This window comes from Aplosporella prunicola (genome assembly GCF_010093885.1).
Source record: "Aplosporella prunicola CBS 121167 unplaced genomic scaffold K452scaffold_2, whole genome shotgun sequence".
Taxonomy (NCBI): Eukaryota; Fungi; Ascomycota; class Dothideomycetes; order Botryosphaeriales; family Aplosporellaceae; genus Aplosporella; species Aplosporella prunicola.
Window position 1 is genome coordinate 342938 of NW_022983530.1, and position 20383 is coordinate 363320.

The 20383-nt window shown below is 55.8% G+C and overlaps 8 protein-coding genes across 8 annotated transcripts; 5 read left to right on the top strand and 3 right to left on the bottom strand.

Moving 5' to 3' along the window:
• Positions 1-85: 85 nt before the first annotated feature.
• On the bottom strand, positions 86-5878 carry K452DRAFT_323701 (uncharacterized protein; the record flags this gene model as incomplete). The annotated part of the gene is made up of 7 exons (XM_033544654.1): positions 86-111; positions 176-1906; positions 2050-3385; positions 3444-3716; positions 4491-4608; positions 4659-5781; positions 5815-5878. 7 exons carry the CDS (start codon positions 5876-5878, stop codon positions 86-88), a joined length of 4671 nt encoding a protein of 1556 aa, XP_033402262.1.
• A 746-nt stretch (positions 5879-6624) lies between these two features.
• Positions 6625-7809, bottom strand: K452DRAFT_282729 (uncharacterized protein). Its single transcript, XM_033539637.1, has one exon. The coding sequence runs from the start codon at positions 7696-7698 to the stop codon at positions 6820-6822; it is 879 nt and encodes a 292-aa protein (XP_033402263.1). The 5' UTR covers positions 7699-7809; the 3' UTR covers positions 6625-6819.
• Positions 7775-8079, top strand: K452DRAFT_282730 (uncharacterized protein; the record flags this gene model as incomplete). The annotated part of the gene is made up of 1 exon (XM_033539638.1): positions 7775-8079. Exon 1 carries the CDS (start codon positions 7867-7869, stop codon positions 8077-8079), a length of 213 nt encoding a protein of 70 aa, XP_033402264.1. The 5' UTR covers positions 7775-7866.
• Positions 8080-8486: 407 nt separating this feature from the next.
• K452DRAFT_348313 (uncharacterized protein) lies at positions 8487-10100 on the bottom strand (the record flags this gene model as incomplete). The annotated part of the gene is made up of 8 exons (XM_033545533.1): positions 8487-8846; positions 8924-9098; positions 9121-9263; positions 9344-9347; positions 9385-9639; positions 9710-9812; positions 9873-10026; positions 10050-10100. 8 exons carry the CDS (start codon positions 10098-10100, stop codon positions 8712-8714), a joined length of 1020 nt encoding a protein of 339 aa, XP_033402265.1. The 3' UTR covers positions 8487-8711.
• Positions 10101-10681: 581 nt separating this feature from the next.
• On the top strand, positions 10682-13449 carry K452DRAFT_294121 (uncharacterized protein; the record flags this gene model as incomplete). Its single annotated transcript, XM_033541664.1, has 3 exons — positions 10682-10875; positions 11088-11174; positions 11241-13449. 3 exons carry the CDS (start codon positions 10682-10684, stop codon positions 13447-13449), a joined length of 2490 nt encoding a protein of 829 aa, XP_033402266.1.
• Positions 13450-13925: 476 nt separating this feature from the next.
• K452DRAFT_282735 (uncharacterized protein) lies at positions 13926-14986 on the top strand. The gene has a single exon (XM_033539639.1). It carries the CDS (start codon positions 13948-13950, stop codon positions 14650-14652), a length of 705 nt encoding a protein of 234 aa, XP_033402267.1. The 5' UTR covers positions 13926-13947; the 3' UTR covers positions 14653-14986.
• A 124-nt stretch (positions 14987-15110) lies between these two features.
• Positions 15111-16239, top strand: K452DRAFT_241415 (uncharacterized protein; the record flags this gene model as incomplete). The annotated part of the gene is made up of 1 exon (XM_033537821.1): positions 15111-16239. The coding sequence occupies one exon, from the start codon at positions 15111-15113 to the stop codon at positions 16152-16154; it is 1044 nt and encodes a 347-aa protein (XP_033402268.1). The 3' UTR covers positions 16155-16239.
• Positions 16240-17298: 1059 nt separating this feature from the next.
• On the top strand, positions 17299-20180 carry K452DRAFT_67460 (uncharacterized protein). Its single transcript, XM_033547016.1, has 2 exons — positions 17299-17664; positions 17748-20180. Exons 1-2 carry the CDS (start codon positions 17543-17545, stop codon positions 20056-20058), a joined length of 2433 nt encoding a protein of 810 aa, XP_033402269.1. The 5' UTR covers positions 17299-17542; the 3' UTR covers positions 20059-20180.
• The last annotated feature ends 203 nt before the right edge of the window (positions 20181-20383 follow it).

Below are 20383 nucleotides of genomic sequence, written 5' to 3' on the forward strand. Positions count from 1 at the left end.
CAGACCGCTACTATTTCTATGTACAAAAGCGACCACGACGATAGCAATGGCGACGATGACGACACAACGCCAGCTAACCACGCGTCTAGAAGCCGAACGGGTTCTGCGGAGCTGTTGTTGCAATCGTTAGTAAACCATCGCTCAAATGACAAAAGGTTCTCAAAAAAGCACTCACTAGCCTGGCTGAGGTTCGCCCTCTTTCCCGTCGGCTGCGCCGTAAGCTTCGACGCATTGTTGACGCCAAACTTGATGTTCGGTGCGGGGCCCGTCTTTTGGGCTTGCAGGGGCGCCGCTGTCTGCTGCTGCGGGATCGGCGGGATCGGTGGGGGCTGGAATCCCGTCTGCTGGGGCTGCATGCTGAAGCTTGTCTTCTGCGGCTGCAGCGCCGGCGGCAGGAAGGCGTTGACGCCCGTGGCCTGCGGCTGCAGCGGCTGCGGCTGGAATGGCTGTGTGCCGAACGCCGACTGTGGCCGTTGCTGCATCCCTGTCGCCTGCGGCATCATGGGCGGCATCATCGACTGCGGGCGCGGCGTCGGGTCCGCGAAGGGGCTGCCTGCCTGGTTGCCCATCATGAACTGGTTTTGCAGTTGCGGGTTGAATCCTGTGGGCTGAGGCATAAAGCCGGTCGGCTGAGGGAACTGCATGCCGGTTGGCTGGGACATCATGGGCTGCTGACCGAACTGGTTGAAGCCTGTAGGTTGAGGCATGAAGCCGGTTGGCTGAGCCTGCATAGGCTGCTGACCATACTGCTGCATCATGCGCTGCTGGTTGATGTCGTTCATGCTGTGACCAGGGGGCGCGACAAATCCAGTCATTTGAGGGTGCAGTGGCACTGCAGGAGGAGCAAACTGAGAAGCGTTCTGTGGCGCAGACGAAGAACGCTGAGGAGGAGGTGCAATGAGCGAGTTCGGCGCTTGGCCGGTCGGCATCGGCGCCTGCGGCCTTGCCCTCGGGGGCGCCTGTCCGGGTGGCTGGTTGGCAAGCTGGTCAAAGAGACCGGGAGATGCTCCGGTAGGTTGTGGTTGCTGAGCGGGGGCGGGTGCGGGGGCTGCAGCTGGTGCGGGCTGGGGTGCAGGAGTAGGCTGTAAAGGAGGCGAAAGCATTGAAAGCTCCGCCATTGCACCAGTCGGGGGCGCGGCAGCCGCCTCCTTTGAAGGTTCGCTCGCAGCCGTCGTTGCTGTCGGTTCGGGCTGCTTTGATGGCTTGACTTCCCAAGCGTTATCGTCAAAGCCATTGGCTGACTTCGATGCATCTTGCGGCGAACCAGTACTGTCCTTCTTGACTTCGTCGGTCTTTTGCTTGAGTGCTTCAGGGTCCACGACGTCGTTAGTCTGCACTGCCGGAGCAGGACGACCTTTGCGGGTGTTATTCTTGAGGGTTCCGCCGGGGCCAGAGAACAATCCACTCTCGGGCTCCGGGGTTCCGGCACGGCCGTACTTGTTGTCCAAAAACTTCATGACACGCAAGATATCACCCTCCTTGAGGCCCAAAGTGCGAAGCACCTTTTCAGAGATATCCGGAAGGTTCTCCTCACCCATGTTGTCCCGAGTGAAAGATGAAGCATACCTCTCACAAACCTGAGGGTTGACGCCACATTGAAGGAAGAAGTCAAACCAATCGTACGTCTCGACCGTGATTCCAGCGCGCGGGGCCTGGCGCTGGGAGCTCCTTTGGGAGTTCCTCTTCTTGATATCGGACAACGGCTTGTCCTCGTCCAGCGAAACCCCGGTAACTTTCTCGACGTACTCGAGATCCTCGATCGACATCTTTGGAACAGGAACAGCAATTTTGACGCCGTTCAACTTATGCAAGTGGATCTTACCGTCTCTCAAACCAATAAATTCCGCCTCAACCTTAAAAGAACCAGATCGGTCGGTCCACGTGCGAGTTTTCACCGGATCGGGCTCTATAAGTTTGCGTTGTTAATATCTTCCAGTGTATGTGCATACGCAAGCAACCTGAGATGATACTTACTTGGTTTGGACGTCGCAGGAGTCTTTGACGTCGAGCTTTCCCGCTTGCTTCTCTGTGCAGCGCGTCTTTGGTTACTATCTCCGTACCTCAAACTGGTGGTTCGAGCAGGTAATGCTAAGCCAGGGCCTACCTCTGCCGCTGCTTTTTCCTTTTCCTTGTCCTTCTTCAGCGCCTCGCGCGCTAATCGCTGTTCCTCCAACCTGTTCTGTTCAACCGTCGAGCGGGCTCGGGATAAATCCGAAGATGATGACGATGCCTTCGTGATGATGTCGGTGACCTCGACGTAGCTGCTGGGGACAACGCCTTCCCTTCCGTTCTTAATTCGGCGCACCATCCACCACTCTTCGCTCCTCGTATCATCCAAAATAAGAACTTCATCGTCCACGGCGACAGTAACCTCGTCGTCGCCTTGCGCCATAAACTCATAAAGTATCTTGCCCTTCTTCTGCACGTGAGAATTGCCAGAAGCCGCGGCAAACACCTCACGCAGGCCCTCTCCTCTGGCTGCCCCGGCAAGTTCTCCCAGTGCAGCCACGATTTGTTGAGCAGTGTCCTTTGCGCCGGCATGGAAGTCAATGTTCTTGCTTGGTCTAACCAGATCCATGAAAACGTGCTTTCCCTCGATCGAATAATGCGTCAGCTTATCCGCTGTCCACTCCCGCTGTGGGCCGTCCTTTGACCTCTCCGGAGCGATCATAATCATGCCCTTGGGAATGTTGATACCCAAAGTCATAGGCATCTTCTTGCTCTTGCCCATGTGCGAAATCATCTCGTGAATATTGTAAAGATGGTATCCATGATGCACCTGTGGTTTCGGTTCCGACTCGCTTGGTGCGGACGCGAACGAGACTCGATGAGCAGGAGGCGACGAGGCAGCCGGAGCAATGTCGCTGAACGAAACTTGCGATATCGGTCTCCGCGGCAAGCTCGGAGCAGGCATGTCCTCGTCAGACTCTTCGGGAGTGTACTGTGGCTGACGAGGTGGCATGGAGACGGCCGGAGGAGGCGAGACGACGGTACGCTGCGGCTGCGGCGGGGCGGCGGACGCGGACTTCTGCTGAAGAGCGGCAGCGAGAGCAGCCGCGGCACTCTCGTTGGCCGAAGGCGGTGCTGGAGCAGGAGGCTCTTCTTCCTCCAGCTCCGGCTCCGGTTCAGGCTCAGGCTCGGGGATTTGGGGACGCATAGGCATCGGTGGTGGCGGCGGAGGTTCCTCAGCCGCAGCCTCTACCTCACCGGTAAGCTCGATATAATTGGCAGGAGCGAAGCCGAAGTCCCCCTTAAGCCCGACAAGCGTCCAGTCCGGGTCAGAGGTGTCGTATACGTCGATAATTGCATCTTCGGTGAAGGAGAGCTCCTCGTCGGTCTGGCGCGTGTAGTCGTAAAGTGCCTTCGCTTGCGCGATGGGCGATGCCTGCAAGAGGGTTGCGTCAGCAAGGGCTCAATTCCGGCATTGCGCATCTTGTCCTCACCTCCTCGACGTAGTTGTTCGGTATTAAACCCTCGGGCTCATCCTCGCTGTCGTTGTCCGCCTTCTTCCTGGCCTTCCACCAATCATCCTCGGTGCTCTTCTCGAGGACGAAGAGCAGGTCGCCGTCCTTGATCTCAAGCTCGTTGGCGCCCTGCGGGGTGTAGTCGTAGAGGGCCTTGTATATACCCAAGAAGACCATGGCGGCTAGGCGGGTGCGACCAGGGGTGCGGGAGGGTGTTCGGCGGATGCGCGGGCGGGTTGCGGTATCGAGAGTCTGGGTAGGGAGGTTCGAGCTCCGAAGGCGACGGGCAGGGTGGCTGGCCTAGCGGAATTGGCGGCAGCGCGCGGGAAAGGGGAGTGGGAGCGTCACTGCTCGAGCGCAAGAATACAAGGGATGGTAGTCGGTGCAGTCGCGCATGCAGAAGAGCTAGCTGCACGAGCTGGGCTTGTCAGAGTTCGTGGTGGAGGTTCGGGCGTCATCCCCTCGAGCCAGGGCAGCGGGCAAAGGCCATGGCCGACTGCCTCCATGTCATCCCTGTCGCTCTACCCGCCATCCCGGGCCCATATGACCATCATCATCTGCATTGTCCATCAACACCACGAAACAAAAACGCTGGCTTGAACCCCGCATTCATCTAAATACCCTTCTACATAGACACCCCAAAAGAAAGCTTCTCAGGCCTCCCCTCTATGGCGTCACCATGGAGCGGCTGACCAGTCTGCTTTTGGTGCTTCTGCTTGCTATCCATCCAGCATGGACCCTTCTTGCCCTCTACTTTTTTCTGCCTCTACTTGGTATGTACTAGTACGTGAAACGGAACCCTTCCTGCACGTCCGTTAGCCTGGTCCGACCATGCGCCGCCTGGCTGCCTTTGCTTACCGTCTGCTCAATCACCTTCTCGCCCTTTCCTTGCTTCTTGTTGGCAGCGAAAAAGTACACCGAGAACGCTCCAACACAAGCAACCATCATAATTTGCGAGCTGCAGCAACACGTCAGCCGAGCAACATACTTAGGCACACCATGCCGCCACACTTACCCTATAGAGACCCAAATCGCTGTCATATACCGGGGCGCCTCGTCGTTACGTACAATGAAGCTTCCTGCAATCCCGCCCGCGCCGTTGAAAGCTGCCACGACAGCTGCGGTGAAGACTCGCTTCCACTGCCTACGCTGTTATTAGCATTGGGTTTCGTCTCTTGAGAGGCGCAGGCTTACCCGACGATATTGTTAGCCTGGTACGCGGCCAGAGCGGCCCAATTTGCTACGTACGCCCCTGTGGCGATGTAAGTTCCCACGTAACGTACGGTCACTTGGTTGCTGAAACCGAGCATCACAAAACCGATAATAAGGCAAAGGGAATTAAATATAATAACTGGATCTCTGAGGCGGAACGTGTCTCCGAACCACGACGACAGTAGCGCTGGAACAACGGCATAATAGTATGGCGGCGCTGATAGCAAGATGGCCTGGTTCGAGGAGAAGCCCATGCCATCTTGTAGGATGACGGGCAAGAAATACGATAGCGATGTCGAGACTAGGTTGAGAAGGAAGTACATGCAGCAGAAGCCGTAAACTTTGGGGTCATGGGCGTGGACCAGCACCTTGCTAACGGAGAAGGGCTCAGCATGGACGTCTCCGCGGTCTTTCTGGATCCGACGAGCAGCGACTTCGCTCTCTTCCTCTGTGAAGAAGTGGAAGCTGCGATAAGCATCTTCCGGGAAATCAACCATCCACCAGTACGCTGCAATGCCCAGTGCAGTGGAAATTAGGCCTTGGACAATGAACATCCAGCGCCATCCTTCAAGCCCGCCTTTTCCGTGCAGCTGACCCAGTCCGAAGTTGACGATGCCGCCTGTAGCAAGTACAATGACTTCTCCACTTTGAAGGAACGCAAAACGGAGCTGTTGCTCTTTGCGAGTAAAATACGTGCTGATGAGATAAGTAAGGGCGGGATAGATGCCGGACATGGCGGCCCCGAGCAGGACACGCAACGCGATCATTTGCTTCCATGTGTGGATGAAGCCGGTGCACAGCGTGATGACACCGAAGCAGAGGGTGATGAAGCTGAGCCATCTCCGAGGTCCGACAGTGCGCACTGCGATGGTGGATGGAAGCTGAAAAGCGATGCTCGCGATGGTGAAAATAAAGATGGAGACAGAGTATCGGTTGCCCTTGTCGAGGTCCAGGTCGCTTAACATGGACGTGACGGAAGCGCTAGAAATGACACCACTATCGAGGAGATTGAGGCTGCAAAGGATGCCGGCGATAGTGCAGAGGCGGAGATCCACCTTGAGCCGAAGTTGCCGCTCGACACCATTGGCCTTGTCTTCCTGCTCAACTTGGCCGACCCGAAGCTCTTGCAACTGCACACCGGCGACGGGATCTTTGGGGGCCGGCAATAGCACTGCGTGCGCAGGTTCTGACGAGGTGTCCATGGTGGACTCAGACGTGCCACAGGTGGTGTGAGGCGCAAGTATTACGGAGGCGATGAGTCGACAGGCGCAGTAGGACTAAGCCGGAAACAGGAAACGCGAGTATTGCAGGTTGCATGGATTTGGCGGCCAACAGCTGACAGCCGTTGTAGTTAGCAATCGACGAAAGAGAAACGGAGCTGCAGTCGAGCGCGGAAGTGGTTCAAGGGTTCCAAACCATCGGATCGCGGAAGGTGCAGCACTCACCATTGGCCGCAGCTTCCTTCAGATACTGCAGTCCATGGTGACACAGCATTGTTGTCCTAGGGTTGACCAGCGGAAACGCCGTACCACTGCTGCGTTGGGTACAATGTTCTCGTACTGTGTCAGAAGGACATTGCTTTCTCGCCCCCAGCTGGAGCCGGTTAGCACGCAGGATGGTAACGGCGTCGAGCACCCGTCTCGGAAGCCGTCCGACTCTATAGAGCAGTTTGTCCAGCTTTTGGCTATTGATTGGCCTGCAGCACCCATGTACCACTGTGACATTGCCTTTGCGCGTTACTCGTCCACAATACCTAGTCTGTGGGGACGTTGCGGAGCATGACAGAACGGGAAGGAGATATTGTGGTCAGTATTGACTGTCTGTACTCTCTTATTAACCATGCAGCAGTGGGCCTTTCGTTGGACACAACCGGTTGGGATTCACCTGTGGTGGATGCACATTGCACCGCCTCGGACATCAAGTTGCACATTAAACATTCGTGATTCATCACCCGGCCACATGGTCCAATTGAGAGGTAGAAGAGAAAACTTGATTGTTATCGTAAACATGCTTCGTCCCTTCATGCATAAAGAAAAGCAACTTTAGACCCGCACCAATAGCTCCACCAATAGCAAACTCTCTAGCACAGGGAAGCTATGTCCGCATCGCTTAAGCGGGCTTGTCGAACCGTTTAACAAATCGCTCAGCCGGACAGAGCAGACTTCGCCGCATTCCAGTAATCCAGCCTGGACTGGTCCATTGTACCGCCAATGCAGCCACTCACGTACTGCTCGAAGCCTTGCTGAGTGCCATCCTGAAGTCCCTGCCTGACGCTCGCATCACACTGGGTCGCCAAGAACCACGCCGCACTGGCGAAGCTGTACTGGTCCTCGCTGACTAACTTCAGAACGCCATCGGCTCCTTCGACGCTCTTGGCGGTGTCGACCTTGTTGGCGTTGAAGAGGGACCTGGCGTACTCCTCGTTGTAGGCCGCGCTCTGCATGTTCCTCGTGCCCTTGCCAGGAGTGTGAGAGACGCCGCCAGCAAGGAAGTGGCCCCAGTTGTACTTGAACTCGCCGCTCTCGTAGAGCATGAGCGAGAGAACAGCGGCCTTGACGTTAGCGTTCGTGATGCTGTATTTCTCGAAGGAAGTCAGAATGTGGGGTGCGGCCTGAGACGCGGTGCGGCACTCGTTGGCGAACTGGGTAGCGCTACTGCAGCTCTTGGTACCAGAAGCGATGGTCTCGATCGAAGAAGCGAGCTCGGAGGCGTCGTCATCGCCATCGCGGCGGATGTAGGAGATAGCCATGGCGTCGTTGGTGGGCTGCGCGCCGGGAGTCGTGAGGCCGACGGACGGACCGAAGGCGAGGGGAGTCGGCTTAGCGAAGCCTCCAGGCGTCATGAAGGGAGGGAGCGGGGCTCCGGGCGTCATGAAGGGAGGGTGAGGCATGTTGCTCGGAGGCATGCCGTGACCGGAAGTGCCGTTGGGGCGGTGACCGGCCATGCCAGGGTGGTTTCCGCCACCGAAGGGCAGGGCAGAGCCCATAGCGAGAAGGGAGAAGGCAAAGAGAAGGACCTTCATGTTGAGTGCTGAAGGTGTTTGTTTGTTTGTCTGAAGGGTCGTGGAGAATGTAAATTTCGGGGCCAGCCGGGGAAACTTTTTTCTTTCTTGACGAGTATGTAAGGGGAGAGGAAGGGCGTTTATATGGAAGGGTAGTGAATGAAATGAATGAAGTGAAAGCCCGTCACAATGGAGTTGTTTCCCAAGAACAAAGAAACTGCGGCCGGCACAGTGACTGACAAAGACACGAGGGTGAATGAACGCGCAAACACGAAGGAACGGGGGCTGAGCAGCAGCATCAGCACGGCAAGAATAGAAAGACTTATACTCGCAGTCACGCAGTCAGCGGGTTCAGGGCGGCAAGCAAGCGCGCTGCTAACAGCCAGCCACGCGGGCAGCTAGGTGTTGAGGTGTTGGAGGCGGTGGCCGCAGATCGCAGTGGCTTCTCGAAACAAACACGTGACGAGGGGACCATTGGCTGCGGTGACTTGTTCGCGAAAAAGTCTGTGTTTCAGGATGCCTAGTGCGTTTGAGGGCTTGGCCATCTCATTTTGGGGAGTGAGCGACTAAGTGGCACAGCGCTTCGGGCATTGGCACGACTCGGTAAGCGAGCAAACAGCAGACATGATGTGATGATGTGGTCAGACAACTAAACTCTCATGCGCTTGACAATTCATTGGCGCGTAGTCAGCGCGTGCTATTATTGTCCATGCTTGGATAAGACAGGCATTCCCATCTGAGTGGTGACGTGCTCCATATAAGCTTACAGGCGTCTTGCCAGGCGATCTTCATCATCTTAACGACCAGGGCGAGGATTACTTTACACCTGTCCATGTCCATGCACGGTCGATTTCAAATTGCGGCACCAAGCACCTATCCCGGAATGCCGAGGTTGGTTTTTGACCCCCTTCGGATTCGCATTTAGCCACAATCAAAGGATTCGCAACCGTTGCCCTCCGCGGACCTTGACTCAGCCTGCGTTGCTTGCCGTGAACCCTTGCCATATACTCTAGAGCCTGCCGCTGGCGTTCCGGTTAATGCTTAAACGAACATAAGCAGGCCGCGGCCAATGACATAGAGCCAGCGAAGAAGACGGCCGGGCGATAAGCTTTGAACCCGCCCTCTTCTCCACCGTAGGCCTTGAGCATGAAACCTGCAATTGGCGCTCCCTATCTTTGCAGTCAGCAGGGTGGCACTGCGTAGTAAGAGCTTTGCCTAGTTTCAGCCAAAGGTGCACAGCACGTACCAGCAGGTATCCCCCGCCCCAGCTACTGACTATCATGGTCATTGCAACCGACACCCTGGCCGATCCAAATACGTTGCCTACAACGGTCGGCATCGTCGCAAAGAATCCTCCGTTGATTATGACGAAAGCCACCAGTGGGGCCAGGGTCTGAGACACCGGCCATAAAGCAAACATACTTACCGCCAACCGCCGTCAACGCGAAGGATACGAAGAGCGTATTCAGTGGGCCGACTGCATCACTCAGAAAGCCGCACCCAATTCGGCGCACTGCGCTGGCAAAATTGAAACCAGCCACCAGGCCGGCGCCCGTGCCCTTGGACAGCCCAATATTGTAGAAGTGCTGTAGAGGACAAAGCGATAGTCCTTGAACAGACGCTTTTGTTGAGGGAGGGGTGGGTTGGATCAGCACGAATGCGGCACAGGGCTGGGCAATAAATAATAATGGATAGGAACTTATTTACCATTCAATGAACCTTTTGGGGTTAATGGGGGCACTTTCCATGACGAACCACGCCGCGGGCAAGCCAGTGCCGAAAGTCATCAATCCGAGGACGCGGAACGTCCAAGCTGGGCCGAGTTTGTCCTCTAGCTTATCCATGGCAATGGCAGTGAGGGCACCGCCCAGGCCGCCGACAGCGCTGAGAAAGCCATTGGCTATTCCGCGCTTCTTGCTAAAGTACTGGGCGGTTGTGGTGGATGCGGTAATGAAGCATATGCTGGGAGCACGAGCAGTCAGCGGGAGTATGTCGACATACGTAGGTAGCAGCAGGATGCAGGGATCCGCACCTGACTCCGATACCCATAATTAGTCCGGTGCAAATAAAGAGCCCTGCAACGTTGTGCGTGGAGAAGCCACTCAAGATCTCCCCCAGCCCCATCAGACTGATGCCTAGCCCAACAGACGCAGCACCCGGGCGCCTGTGGTGCTGAATATGGCATTACAAGCTACAGTCGACGAGGCGACAAAAAGCCAGGGTTGAGGCTGAAGCCAGGCCCTGGTCGACAAGCGCACTCTGGAGGACACCCCAGCAATACGTTGTTCCGATGAACCACCAAGCGAGCACGGCGCAGGCACCCACGGGAAGGTTTGCATCCGCGATGCGCTCGGGGTCGGCGGGCGATGGACGTCGTGGTCGTCGTTGTCGATGTCGTTGTCGTGGTCGTCGTCATGATACATATACTGGAAGTACAAACCAAAAGAAAGCAAAGCAAAGCAAAAGACGCAAAGATACTAAAAAGCAAAAAAAAAAAAAAAAAAAAAAAAAAAAAAAAAAAATAATAATAATAATAATACATACTGTCGCGGAGGCGCCGGAGCGATGGCGCGCCCTAGACTCGACATGGCGGGTCTGCGCGACGTTAGAAATACCGGAGATGAAAATTAGACTTTTTTGGCGAATTGTGGTTGGGCCGGAAGGCTCGGAAAAAGCGTGCTATATAATGGCCAGGCATAAGGCAGCTATCTGGAAATACAGAGATGCGCCGTGTCACAAATAGACATGCAGCCCCTGATTATCTCGGCCAGTGGCACAACCCAGAGTCACATTGTCCGTTCGCAGCAGTGAAGAAAATTTGCCGGCACGCCATTGGGCCAGAGGGTCATGCGCCGTCGCACGCTGCATGCGCCAATCTCGCCTTTCTATGAATAATTGATTTGTCGCACACGAGGCCTGTATTTAGGAGGGCCAGGCAGGGGATTGTAGGGGCGCTCCGACCACGTCGCCGTATTGCTCGCGTTGCTCGCACCTCACAGCTGCCATGGAGCATAAGCGATCTCGTATCAGCGCGCGCTGCAAGAGGTGCCAGGCTGTCGTCGGCCGCTTCGACAACCTCTGGCTGCGCATCACCGGCTCCTACTACCTGCCCGCCGCCCGCGACGCCTACCACACGCCCGGCCTGCACGTCCAGGGCAGGGAGAAGGCCGCGTCGATTGGCACGGCACTCGATGGCACGTAAGTCTCTTCTTCCAGAAGCATCGGCTCGCTCGGTAGCGCCACAGCATCGCATCCCTGCACGCCTTGCCCTAAAGGTTAATGGGTGCTCTTGGGGCGGTCAATTGCGCGCTAACCTGCTTATACCGTCGAGCTATATTGGCTGCAATGTTTTTACTTTATTAAAGACGCCTGCCGGGCCCCCGCTAACGCTGACTCTTGCATATACACAGGCTCATCCGGCCGCTGGCTTGTCTCGAGTGCGCCGACTACTTAGGCTTCCTCTGCACCAAGGCCCCCGAGTCAAAGGCCTCTTTCAGGTATTTTCCCTCTTTCCCTTTTTTCTTTCGTTCTTTCTTTCCCTCCCTTGCTGACTGCATCATCAGCCGTCGGGAATTTTTCAAGCTGCCTAGGATGGAGCTGCGATGCGACGCCACTAATAGGCTCGTCCAGCCCGTCGTCGACAACGACCATCGCGACATGGACTCTCACCCTCACCACCTCCACCACCAACATCCCTCCCCTGCACTTGCGTCTGCACCTGCACATGCATCTGCCCCCGCCTCCATCGCGCCCTCGTCGAGCCACCAATCGCCCGTTCCTGCCCACGCCCAGGCCCTCTACCAAAAGCAGCCTTACCCTCCCATCCAAAGCGCCAAAAGGCCCTCTCCACCACCGCCCAGCGCCAGATCCTCGCCCTACAGCATCCCGGCCGCCACCCCCTCCGTCAACGGCTACGCCCACAGCAATGGCGTCCAGCACTCGTCGCGCGAGCATGAAGTCGCCATGGACGCCATCAACCGCCTGCAGACGCAGGTCCAGTACAACACTGCCGGCTTGCACACGCAGCGGAGAGACTTTGAGGCCGTAAAGGACTCCGTCAGCAGGCTCTCTGAAGATTTTCATAACGTACTCGAGTCCCTTAGGAGGGAGTTGCAGGCTCGTCCCATAGCTGCCGTGCCTGCCGCGGCCCCCGCGCCGCCCGCCGGCTCTCACCTCGATGATGCGACTCTCGAGGTCTTTGCTAGTAACCTTAGCACCATAGCAACCAAAGCGAACGAAATTGACGCGTTAAAAATGCAGTTGGAGATTGTTAAGCGCAGGATCAAGATTATGGAAGACAACGGCGCATCGGCGGCTTCTGCTGCTGCTCCGTCTGCCAACATAGCCCCGGCTCCGGCGCCTGGCCTTGTGCCTTTTGCCCCATCTCACGAGCAAGCGCAGGCAATACATACAGTACATCAGATGCATCCAGCGCAACTACAGCACCCGTCGCAGCCTGTTCAGCAATATCACAGCCATACGACTCCGCCAATTCCTCGTCTAGGTACGCCAGGCCGCGTCGACGTCCGAGCCGACGCGCGCCCACCGATACAGCCGTTGCCATCATACCATCACACCACTTCGCAGGAGATGGCTCACGCTCACGAGACATCTACTGCGCCCCAGGCTAGCCAACCCGGGCAGGCTAGTGGATGGGTTTCGGTTAATCCAAGCGTAAAGCGTGGGCATCCTAACAGCATAGAGAGTTCCGGCGAAGGCCGACAGGAAGCGCTAGGCTCTCCGAAGCGGCCGAAGCTGGCACCTCTAGAACCCCGAGTTGGGCAAGAAAATGCGACACCTATTCCTTACGATCGTATGCAAACCGAAGACGGAAGTTTTGCTGTTCAACAGCCCGTCGAGGCACACTATGAGCAACCTTCTTCTACTCCCTCTACATTTATCCAGTACAGCCAATCCAATGACGCTGCCATGGAAGCTTACCGCGCGCCAGCATCCGCAGACAAGCCGAAGCGTGGTGGTAGGGGCGGTGGACGCGGCCGTGGTCGTAGGAGCATGCCCGCAGACGGACGAGAACTCGGGACGCCAGAGTGGGACAAACCTGATTGGAATGGAACGCGACTTAGCCCAGAGGGTTATTACAGTGTTACTGCCACTCAAGACAGTGCCAAGGATCACAGAGGCAGCACAATTGTACGTCGCGGCTCCGGTGGAGGTCCCATTGCCATGCGGCCGATCGAGCTCGCCCGCCCGGGTACCTCAGGCGGAGATCCCTATGCTCACACCAAGAAGACTCGCACCAAGCCCGTCCGTAACGCAGACGGTGTTCTCATTCGTAAGGATGGTAGGCCCGACATGCGCTCTCAAAGCAGCGCCGCGAATCTTCGTAAAGTCCACGCACGCAAGGAACATGAACGCGCTCTGGAACAGCGTGCGAACACGCCAACATCCGGCATGGCCAGCGAGTCCATGGCCCACACCAGCCAAGGCAGCCAAGGCAGCGCGACGCCGGACCCAGAAGCGCCGCCTCCAACAACGCAGGAAAGACACGAACAGATCATGAAGCAAATCTTCCCACGCGGCGTGGAAGAGTCAAATCGCCGCAATTTCCATGAGCAGTACTTCCCACCCAACTCGTCACCTGGCACCGTTCCCAGGGTTAAACCTGAGATGAACACACCGTCGGATCGCGGGGATACGTCGTCGGAAGGCTCGCAGGCAGAGATTGCCAACGGCCGGTCGCCCACGGCCGAGCTGCAGAGAGGGGACGCAATGGAGGTGGAACAAACATCGGCGACGGCTGTCGCCCACTAATCTTGGTCTGTCATTTCGCAGTATTACGGCTAACGAAAGAGCATCGGGAGGCGATTTCTTCTTCTCAGATTTCGGTTTGCATTTTCAGGCGCACAGCGGACAGCATGGTGGTGGAGCGTGTGTTTGCGGTGACGGTGGCTGGACGGCTTTTTTCACGAATGGGTTGCAGATTGGGAAATACCCACGGTTGTGCGAGCCATGGTTGGGAAAGGGGAGGGGCCAAGGATGGGGATAGGAACGGTTCGGAAAATGGAATACGTGGGTGCATTGCTAGGCCTAGTTGAACGGAACTACGAAGCATAGCTTTTAACATCTAATCTGTATTCTACTTTCCTACTGTCAGATACATCGCGATGCAGATATCTGTAGCTTTCAATGACGTTGATGGCCTTCGACCGAGTCATGTTTCGAAATTCTCTGGTGGGGGACGTCACCCACCTTCTTCACATCAACCTAACCCTTCTCACCGCGTCACTGCTCCCAACGCCACAAGACAAAATGCGCGCCGCAACACCACAAACGCTCGGCTGGCTACGTGCTGCTGTCCAGCGCGAGTTGAGCGCAACCGCACCCGTGATTTGTCCCTCGCGCCGCCACTTCACCAGCAGCACCGCCCTACGGAGCTCACAAGAAGACGGATCCGACACTTCCTCGCGGCCCAGCATGCCGCAAACGCATTACCACTTCTTCCCTAAGACGCTAGCCAGTGGGCCGCCGCCGCACGGGCCGTTCGACATCGACCTGCGGGCGCTGCGCAGCGAGTTCCTGCAGCTGCAGGCGCAGGCGCACCCGGACCGACACGCAGCGACAAACAAGCGACGGGCGGAAGCGCTGAGCGCGCGCATCAACGAGGCGTACAAGACGCTGCAAAGCCCGCTGCTGCGCGCGCAGTACTTGCTCCAGCAACGCGGGATCGACGTGGCGGAGGACGAGCGCCTCAAGGTCGAGGACCCCGACTTGTTGATGGAGGTGCTGGAGGCGAGGGAGATGATTGAGGAAGCAGAAACGGAGGAGGAAGTCGAGGCGATGAAGGCGGATAATGCAAAGAAGATCGAGGAAAGCGTGGGCGTGCTGGATAAGGCATTTAGGGATGATGATGTCGAGGCGGCGAAAGAGGAGGCGGTGCGCTTGAGGTATTGGGTCAATATCAAGGATAGTCTGGATGCGTGGGAGAAGGGGAAGCCAGTCGTGTTGGAGCATTAAGTTGGGTCGATGCTCCAGCGTCCAAGCGCATAGTCGACAAGGGAAGTGGAAAGCTGTAAAGAGGGATGTGTTTGATGGGCATCCTGGGCGCTTTACAACTACTCCATGATTATATCCAAGAGGAAAGCATTCGTTTGGACTGGTCATTACATCTCCCCTCTGTCGATATCCGATAAGTTGGAGCACGGGGTGGTTAGATTGTGGGTAAGCTGTAATACGTTATACACATGGGCCTACTGAGTAGACGTAGACGCCAATCTCACGCTCCCCGGGACGACAGGACACCAAAATGCCTACCCATAATATGAAGATATCAAAGACAGTTGAACAGATAAACACTAGACAAAGCTAAAGCAAAGTCTTTGACGTCATAGACGTTGGACGCGTCGCATATCTACTATCAACTTCTCCTAGGTACCCAGGTAACTACACACAGTACCTAGCAACACCACATCATGATGTCCAAGAAACGTACCCTCGATAACTTCTTCAAGCCCGTCATCGCCAAAAGACAGCGTGTCGAATCTACAGAACCTCCATCCAACCACACAACCTATCCGTTTCCTGTCCCGCAGCTACCACCCAATACCGCCGATGTCCTAAACTTTTGCCCCGCCACAGAGGGAAAACTCATAAACGATCAGCCTGACCTCGACCTTGTCTATTTCCAGCCTTATATTGCCAAAGATGCCGCAAAGGACCTATTTCACTTCCTGCGGCGAGAGCTTTTCTTCTACCGCGTCAAGTACAGCATTAAGCGCGGGCCGGTTGAGACTCAAATTAGCACGCCGCGCTTCACGACCGTTTTCGGCCTCGATGATTCCGCAGTCTTCAGTCCAGACGGCACGCTGGTAACCCGAGTGGCGAAGACACCCGTACCGGTCGACAGATACAAGTGCTTGCCACGGCCCATCCCGGGTTGCTTGGACAGGCTACGCAAGCTTGTCGAAGCCGCCACCGACTGCACATACAATTTTTGCCTCGTCAATTACTACGCCTCTGGCAACGACAGCATTGCCTACCACAGCGACGACGAGCGCTTTCTTGGACCCCGCCCCGCCATCGCATCCTTGTCGCTGGGCGCAAGTAGAGATTTTTACATGAAGCACAAGCCTGTGGCTCCTTCGCCGGCTGCCGAGAAGGATGCACCTCCATTGCAGGTGGGGGCGAAACCATTGACGCTGGCGTTGGGCTCGGGAGATATGGTGCTAATGCGGGGAACGACTCAGAAGAATTGGCTGCATAGCATCCCGAAGAGGAAAGGGGGAGAGAGCGATAGAGGGAGGATTAATATCACGTTTAGGAGGGCGATGGTGAGAGGTGGAACGGATAATTATTATCAGTATAATGTAGGAGTGGGGCCGGTGTTTAAATGGGATGAGACAAAGGGAGAGATGAGAGAGTGGAATCGGGAGAAGGAGGAAGGAAAAGAAAGAGAGGAAGAAGAAGAAGAGGAAGAGGAAGGAGGAGGACCAGGGAAGGGAGAGGGGAATTCGGCATGAAGGTCTGCGTGCGTAGGTAGGTAATGTTTTTACGTTGGGCGGTGTTCCAGCGACGGAGATGGGGCCGCTGAAACGTGTTGTCGATCCACTGTCACGAGTTTGAGTTTTGAGCTGGGGAATGGGGCAAAGGAAGACGGCCAATGGCAAAACATAGCAGCACTATCAGAGAATGCCACGGCATTCCTGGCGGGAAGCCAAACGTCGCTTGCGACAGTGACATGGAGTGAGATTGTCGATGACATCGTGGCCGGAGTTAGGACATAAGACGAGGGCAAGTATCAGAGGCACTCCTGCACAGTTAAGCCGGCAAGGCAGGTAGGGCTCCTATGAGTCACGCAGATTAGCATGCGCTTGAGAGAGGGCCGCCTTTACAGGTAAGCGTAGAAACAGAGCAGACGATTTAGGTCTTGGCGCAGAGGATACGCTGTTTTGGTCCAACCCCAATCCGCCATCGTCGAGGCACCACCATCGCCGCGTCAGACGCTCGCCAACTCCCCTCTATCGCGTGCGCCATCTTGCTTCCATCTCCTCAGCCCGCTGCTTCTCCATTGTCGTCGAGCTCCCGTGCGCTACCCTACACCGCTTGCTGCCCGGAGAATCGAGGTAAGTTGGGACGCGACGATTCGTTTTGCGCATTCCGCGACTTCTCCGAATTCACTTCCTTGCCTTTTCGCGCCAATTCACGCTTCGCAAGCGCTGACAGTTATGTATAGGCGGCCGAGCACTGTCGTCCTTCACCCTCCTGCGCGCGGTTCTGGAGATACAACGGCGTTAAGAACATTTCGACCGAAGACCTCACCAGCACAAGCACGAACCCACATTTGCTGTCTCGAGCATCCAGACGTTGGCCGTCGACCGTTACCTGTCAAGCACCGTCTCCATCTTGTCTCCTGACTTGAAGCGCGGTTGACCCGACCTGGAGCGGACGCTGAGCGCCGCAAGGCGGTATACGATAAACACCGAATCAGGCTCCGAAGGAATAAGCCAGTGACCAGGCAGAATACTTGACGCGACCGTGATCAGTCTTTTCGCTTAAGGACATCGAATCGACAAGATCACACCGGATCTCAAGCACCATTCTCCGCAGGGCCAATCCTCGCGAGCCCGTCACCCACACCTTTCCTATCGCCGTGTACTTTACATCCAACATACTTTTGGTCCGCACTGTTTGCCAGCAGCGCACAGTACAAAACTCTCGAGATCGTAGCCGGCACAATCTGTCTAAAAGGATTCGCGTAGAGTCAATCAGGGGCGGCGCGTCAACCATCGGACTGCTTGAGAGCCAACCCAAATCCCCACCATTGGATACTTGATAAGACCAGATTCAAACTGACGCTTAATCTGGCTTTAATCATCTGTCACTCTCACGTCTTTGTAAAGCTTACAATATGGCCATGAAGTCACAGTCTACCTCGTCTTCCAGCGTGGGGCTATCGCCTGACGCTCAGTTCAGAGTCGTCCGGAAGAGGAACAGGGTGCCGTTATCATGTGCACCTTGCAGACATAGGAAGTTAGTATATCCGTCTCGGACCCTCCCAATTATGCCTTGTTTTCACCCCTTGAAGCGAGACAAAATCCTAATTCTATCTTCAGACTCAAATGCAATCGGGGTCACCCTTGTGACAACTGCACAAAGCGTGGTGACAATGCGTCATGCACATACGCCACCCCTGGTAACCGCAAGAAGACTTCATCTACTAACAGTACTGCGTCCTCCCCTGATGATATGCAAAATCGAATTGATCGCTTGGAAGGACTTGTCCTTTCGCTGATGACAAACGGCGCTCAGTCGGCTGGGCCGGCCGCGGCAGCGGCAGCAATTGCCAGCATGAACCAGAATGGAGGAAGCATCAGTGGAAGTTCTGCCGATGTGCCTCTTGATGTTGATGGGCCAGCCATGATCAAAGAGGAGCAAGAGCATGATGACAGTGACGTTGAACAGGTTTCTAAGTCGATGGGCATTATGAAAGTAGACAACAACAAGGCTTTCTTCGCTTCCGAAGCCCATTGGTACGCCATTTTGGGCGAGATCACTGAAGTCAAGAATTACTTTGCCGAGCACAAGAAACAATACGACGAGCAGCTTCTCCGACACCAGACAACATATTCGGACGAGATAAAGCCAGGGACCGCTTTCTTGTTTGGAGCTGTCCAGCCAGCAGATAGGGCGGAAATCATGGCTGCGTTTCCTCCGAAACAAACGGCAGACCTTCTCATCACCCGCTACTTCAACGTATATGATCCCGCTTTTCACATTGTCCATGGTCCGACTTTCCAAAAGCAATACGACCGACACTGGCTTAACCCCGATGAAACTCCAACTATATGGTTTGGAATGGCATACGCGATGATGTGTATAGCTCTTCAATCCTACAATCGAGGAGGGGACGAGCCGCCTGAGTACCGTGGTAAGACTTGGGAACTGTCGGGTGACTACAGACGGAGAACAGTACAGTGCATCCTTAAAAGCGATATAACTATGCCAATCACGTACATGCTGGAAACGCTCATCCTTCATGTTCAAGCCGACTACTCTCGTAGTAGAGATGCCGAGGTCGGCGTCCTGATAAGTTGGTCCATCATCGTCCGGTTGGCGATGCGCATGGGCTATCACAGAGACTCCAACCCCTATCGAGCATTGTCACCGTATCAAGGAGAAATGAGGCGACGAGTATGGTTGGTGGTTAGAACGATGGACCTCTTGTTCTCTCAGCAAAACGGACAGCCGCCGATGATCAGGTCGAGTGATACGAACACTGAGCTACCTCGAAACATCTACGATGACGAGCTCTTCGAGGAGATGAAGGTGCTTCCCTCATCGCGACCGTTGTCAGAGGCCACCCCATGTTCGTACATGATCACCAAGGCGCGTTTGGTGTACGCTTTTGCAAAGGTCGTGGAGGAGTCGCAAGTATTAAGCTGTACATCGTATGACGGCATCACCAAGCTGGACCAGCGGTTACGGGAACTGCACGCCTCGACACCTCCGCATCTGCAGATGCGGTCGATGGAAGAATCTGCCCGGGATCCAGCCACGCTGATCATGCAGCGTTTTAGTCTTGAACTTCTTTACTTGAAGGCGCAGTGCATGCTCCATAAGAAATTCCTCGGTCCTTCGCGAGAAAGTGCCAGATACGCGTACTCGCGTCGCACTTGCATCGATGCGTCGCTGGCCATGCTCCGGCATCAGGTTACTATCTACCAAGAGACGCAACAAGGCGGTCGTCTTCGAACTGTCAAGTGGTTCATCACGTCGCTCACGACAAATGATTTCCTCTTGGCAGCCATGGTAGTAGCTTTGGATCTGCACCACACATCCGAGGCGGAACGAGCCGGTCGTTCACCGCCGAGCGAGATATACGCCTGGCCCCAGGATCGGCGCGACGAGATGCTCTCGGCCATCGACCGGGCAGTCAATATATGGGAAGGGCTGCGCGATGGGTCCATGGAGGCATACAAGGCGCACGCGACTCTGAGTGTGATGCTTGACAAGCTGAAATCATATCAGAGCCTGCGGCAAGCGCAACAGAATTTCGCTGCGGCGGCCGCCGCCTACCCTGCCACAGCCAACCTTGAAGACGCAAACGTAGCGCCAGAGCATTCAGCCGCCATGACGCTGGGTATGCTGAGTACCGGCGCTTTGACTCCCAATAGCGCAAACATGTTTGACAATCGCCCCTCATACCCAGCATCTATGGGCAATATTCTCAACGATCCGTTGCCTCCCGTTTCGCAAGGCACGGGTCTGACGCCGCAGTACACGGGCCCGGCTGTCAGTGGTGGTGACCAGGCGGTTGCCGGTTCGGGTGCTAGCCCGTTTTCACAGCTCTTTGGCACGTCGAACTTGGGATTCCAGAACATGGATCTGCCGACCACGAATATCGATTGGGTAAGTGCTCACTAGGGCGCAGGGAAGGATGAATATACCGTGATGAACGTCTCGCTGACATGCCGCGATGTGTAGGAAGCGTGGGACTCGTACGTGCAGGGCTCGGCTGGTGACCCTACGAACCAGTTGTGGCCTATGGGCGTACCAGACATGGGCGACGGAGCTGGATTTCCGCCGCAACATCAGCAGCACTCGCAAGCGCAACAGCAGCAGCAGCCACTAGGGTCTGCCCCGCCGTATATGGGTGTGGGAGGCATGTTCATGGGCGGTGGTACGCCGGAGAAGAACCAGATGTTGTAAATGACAGAGGCGAGCTGCTGTATGCTTGGTCTTTTTTTTT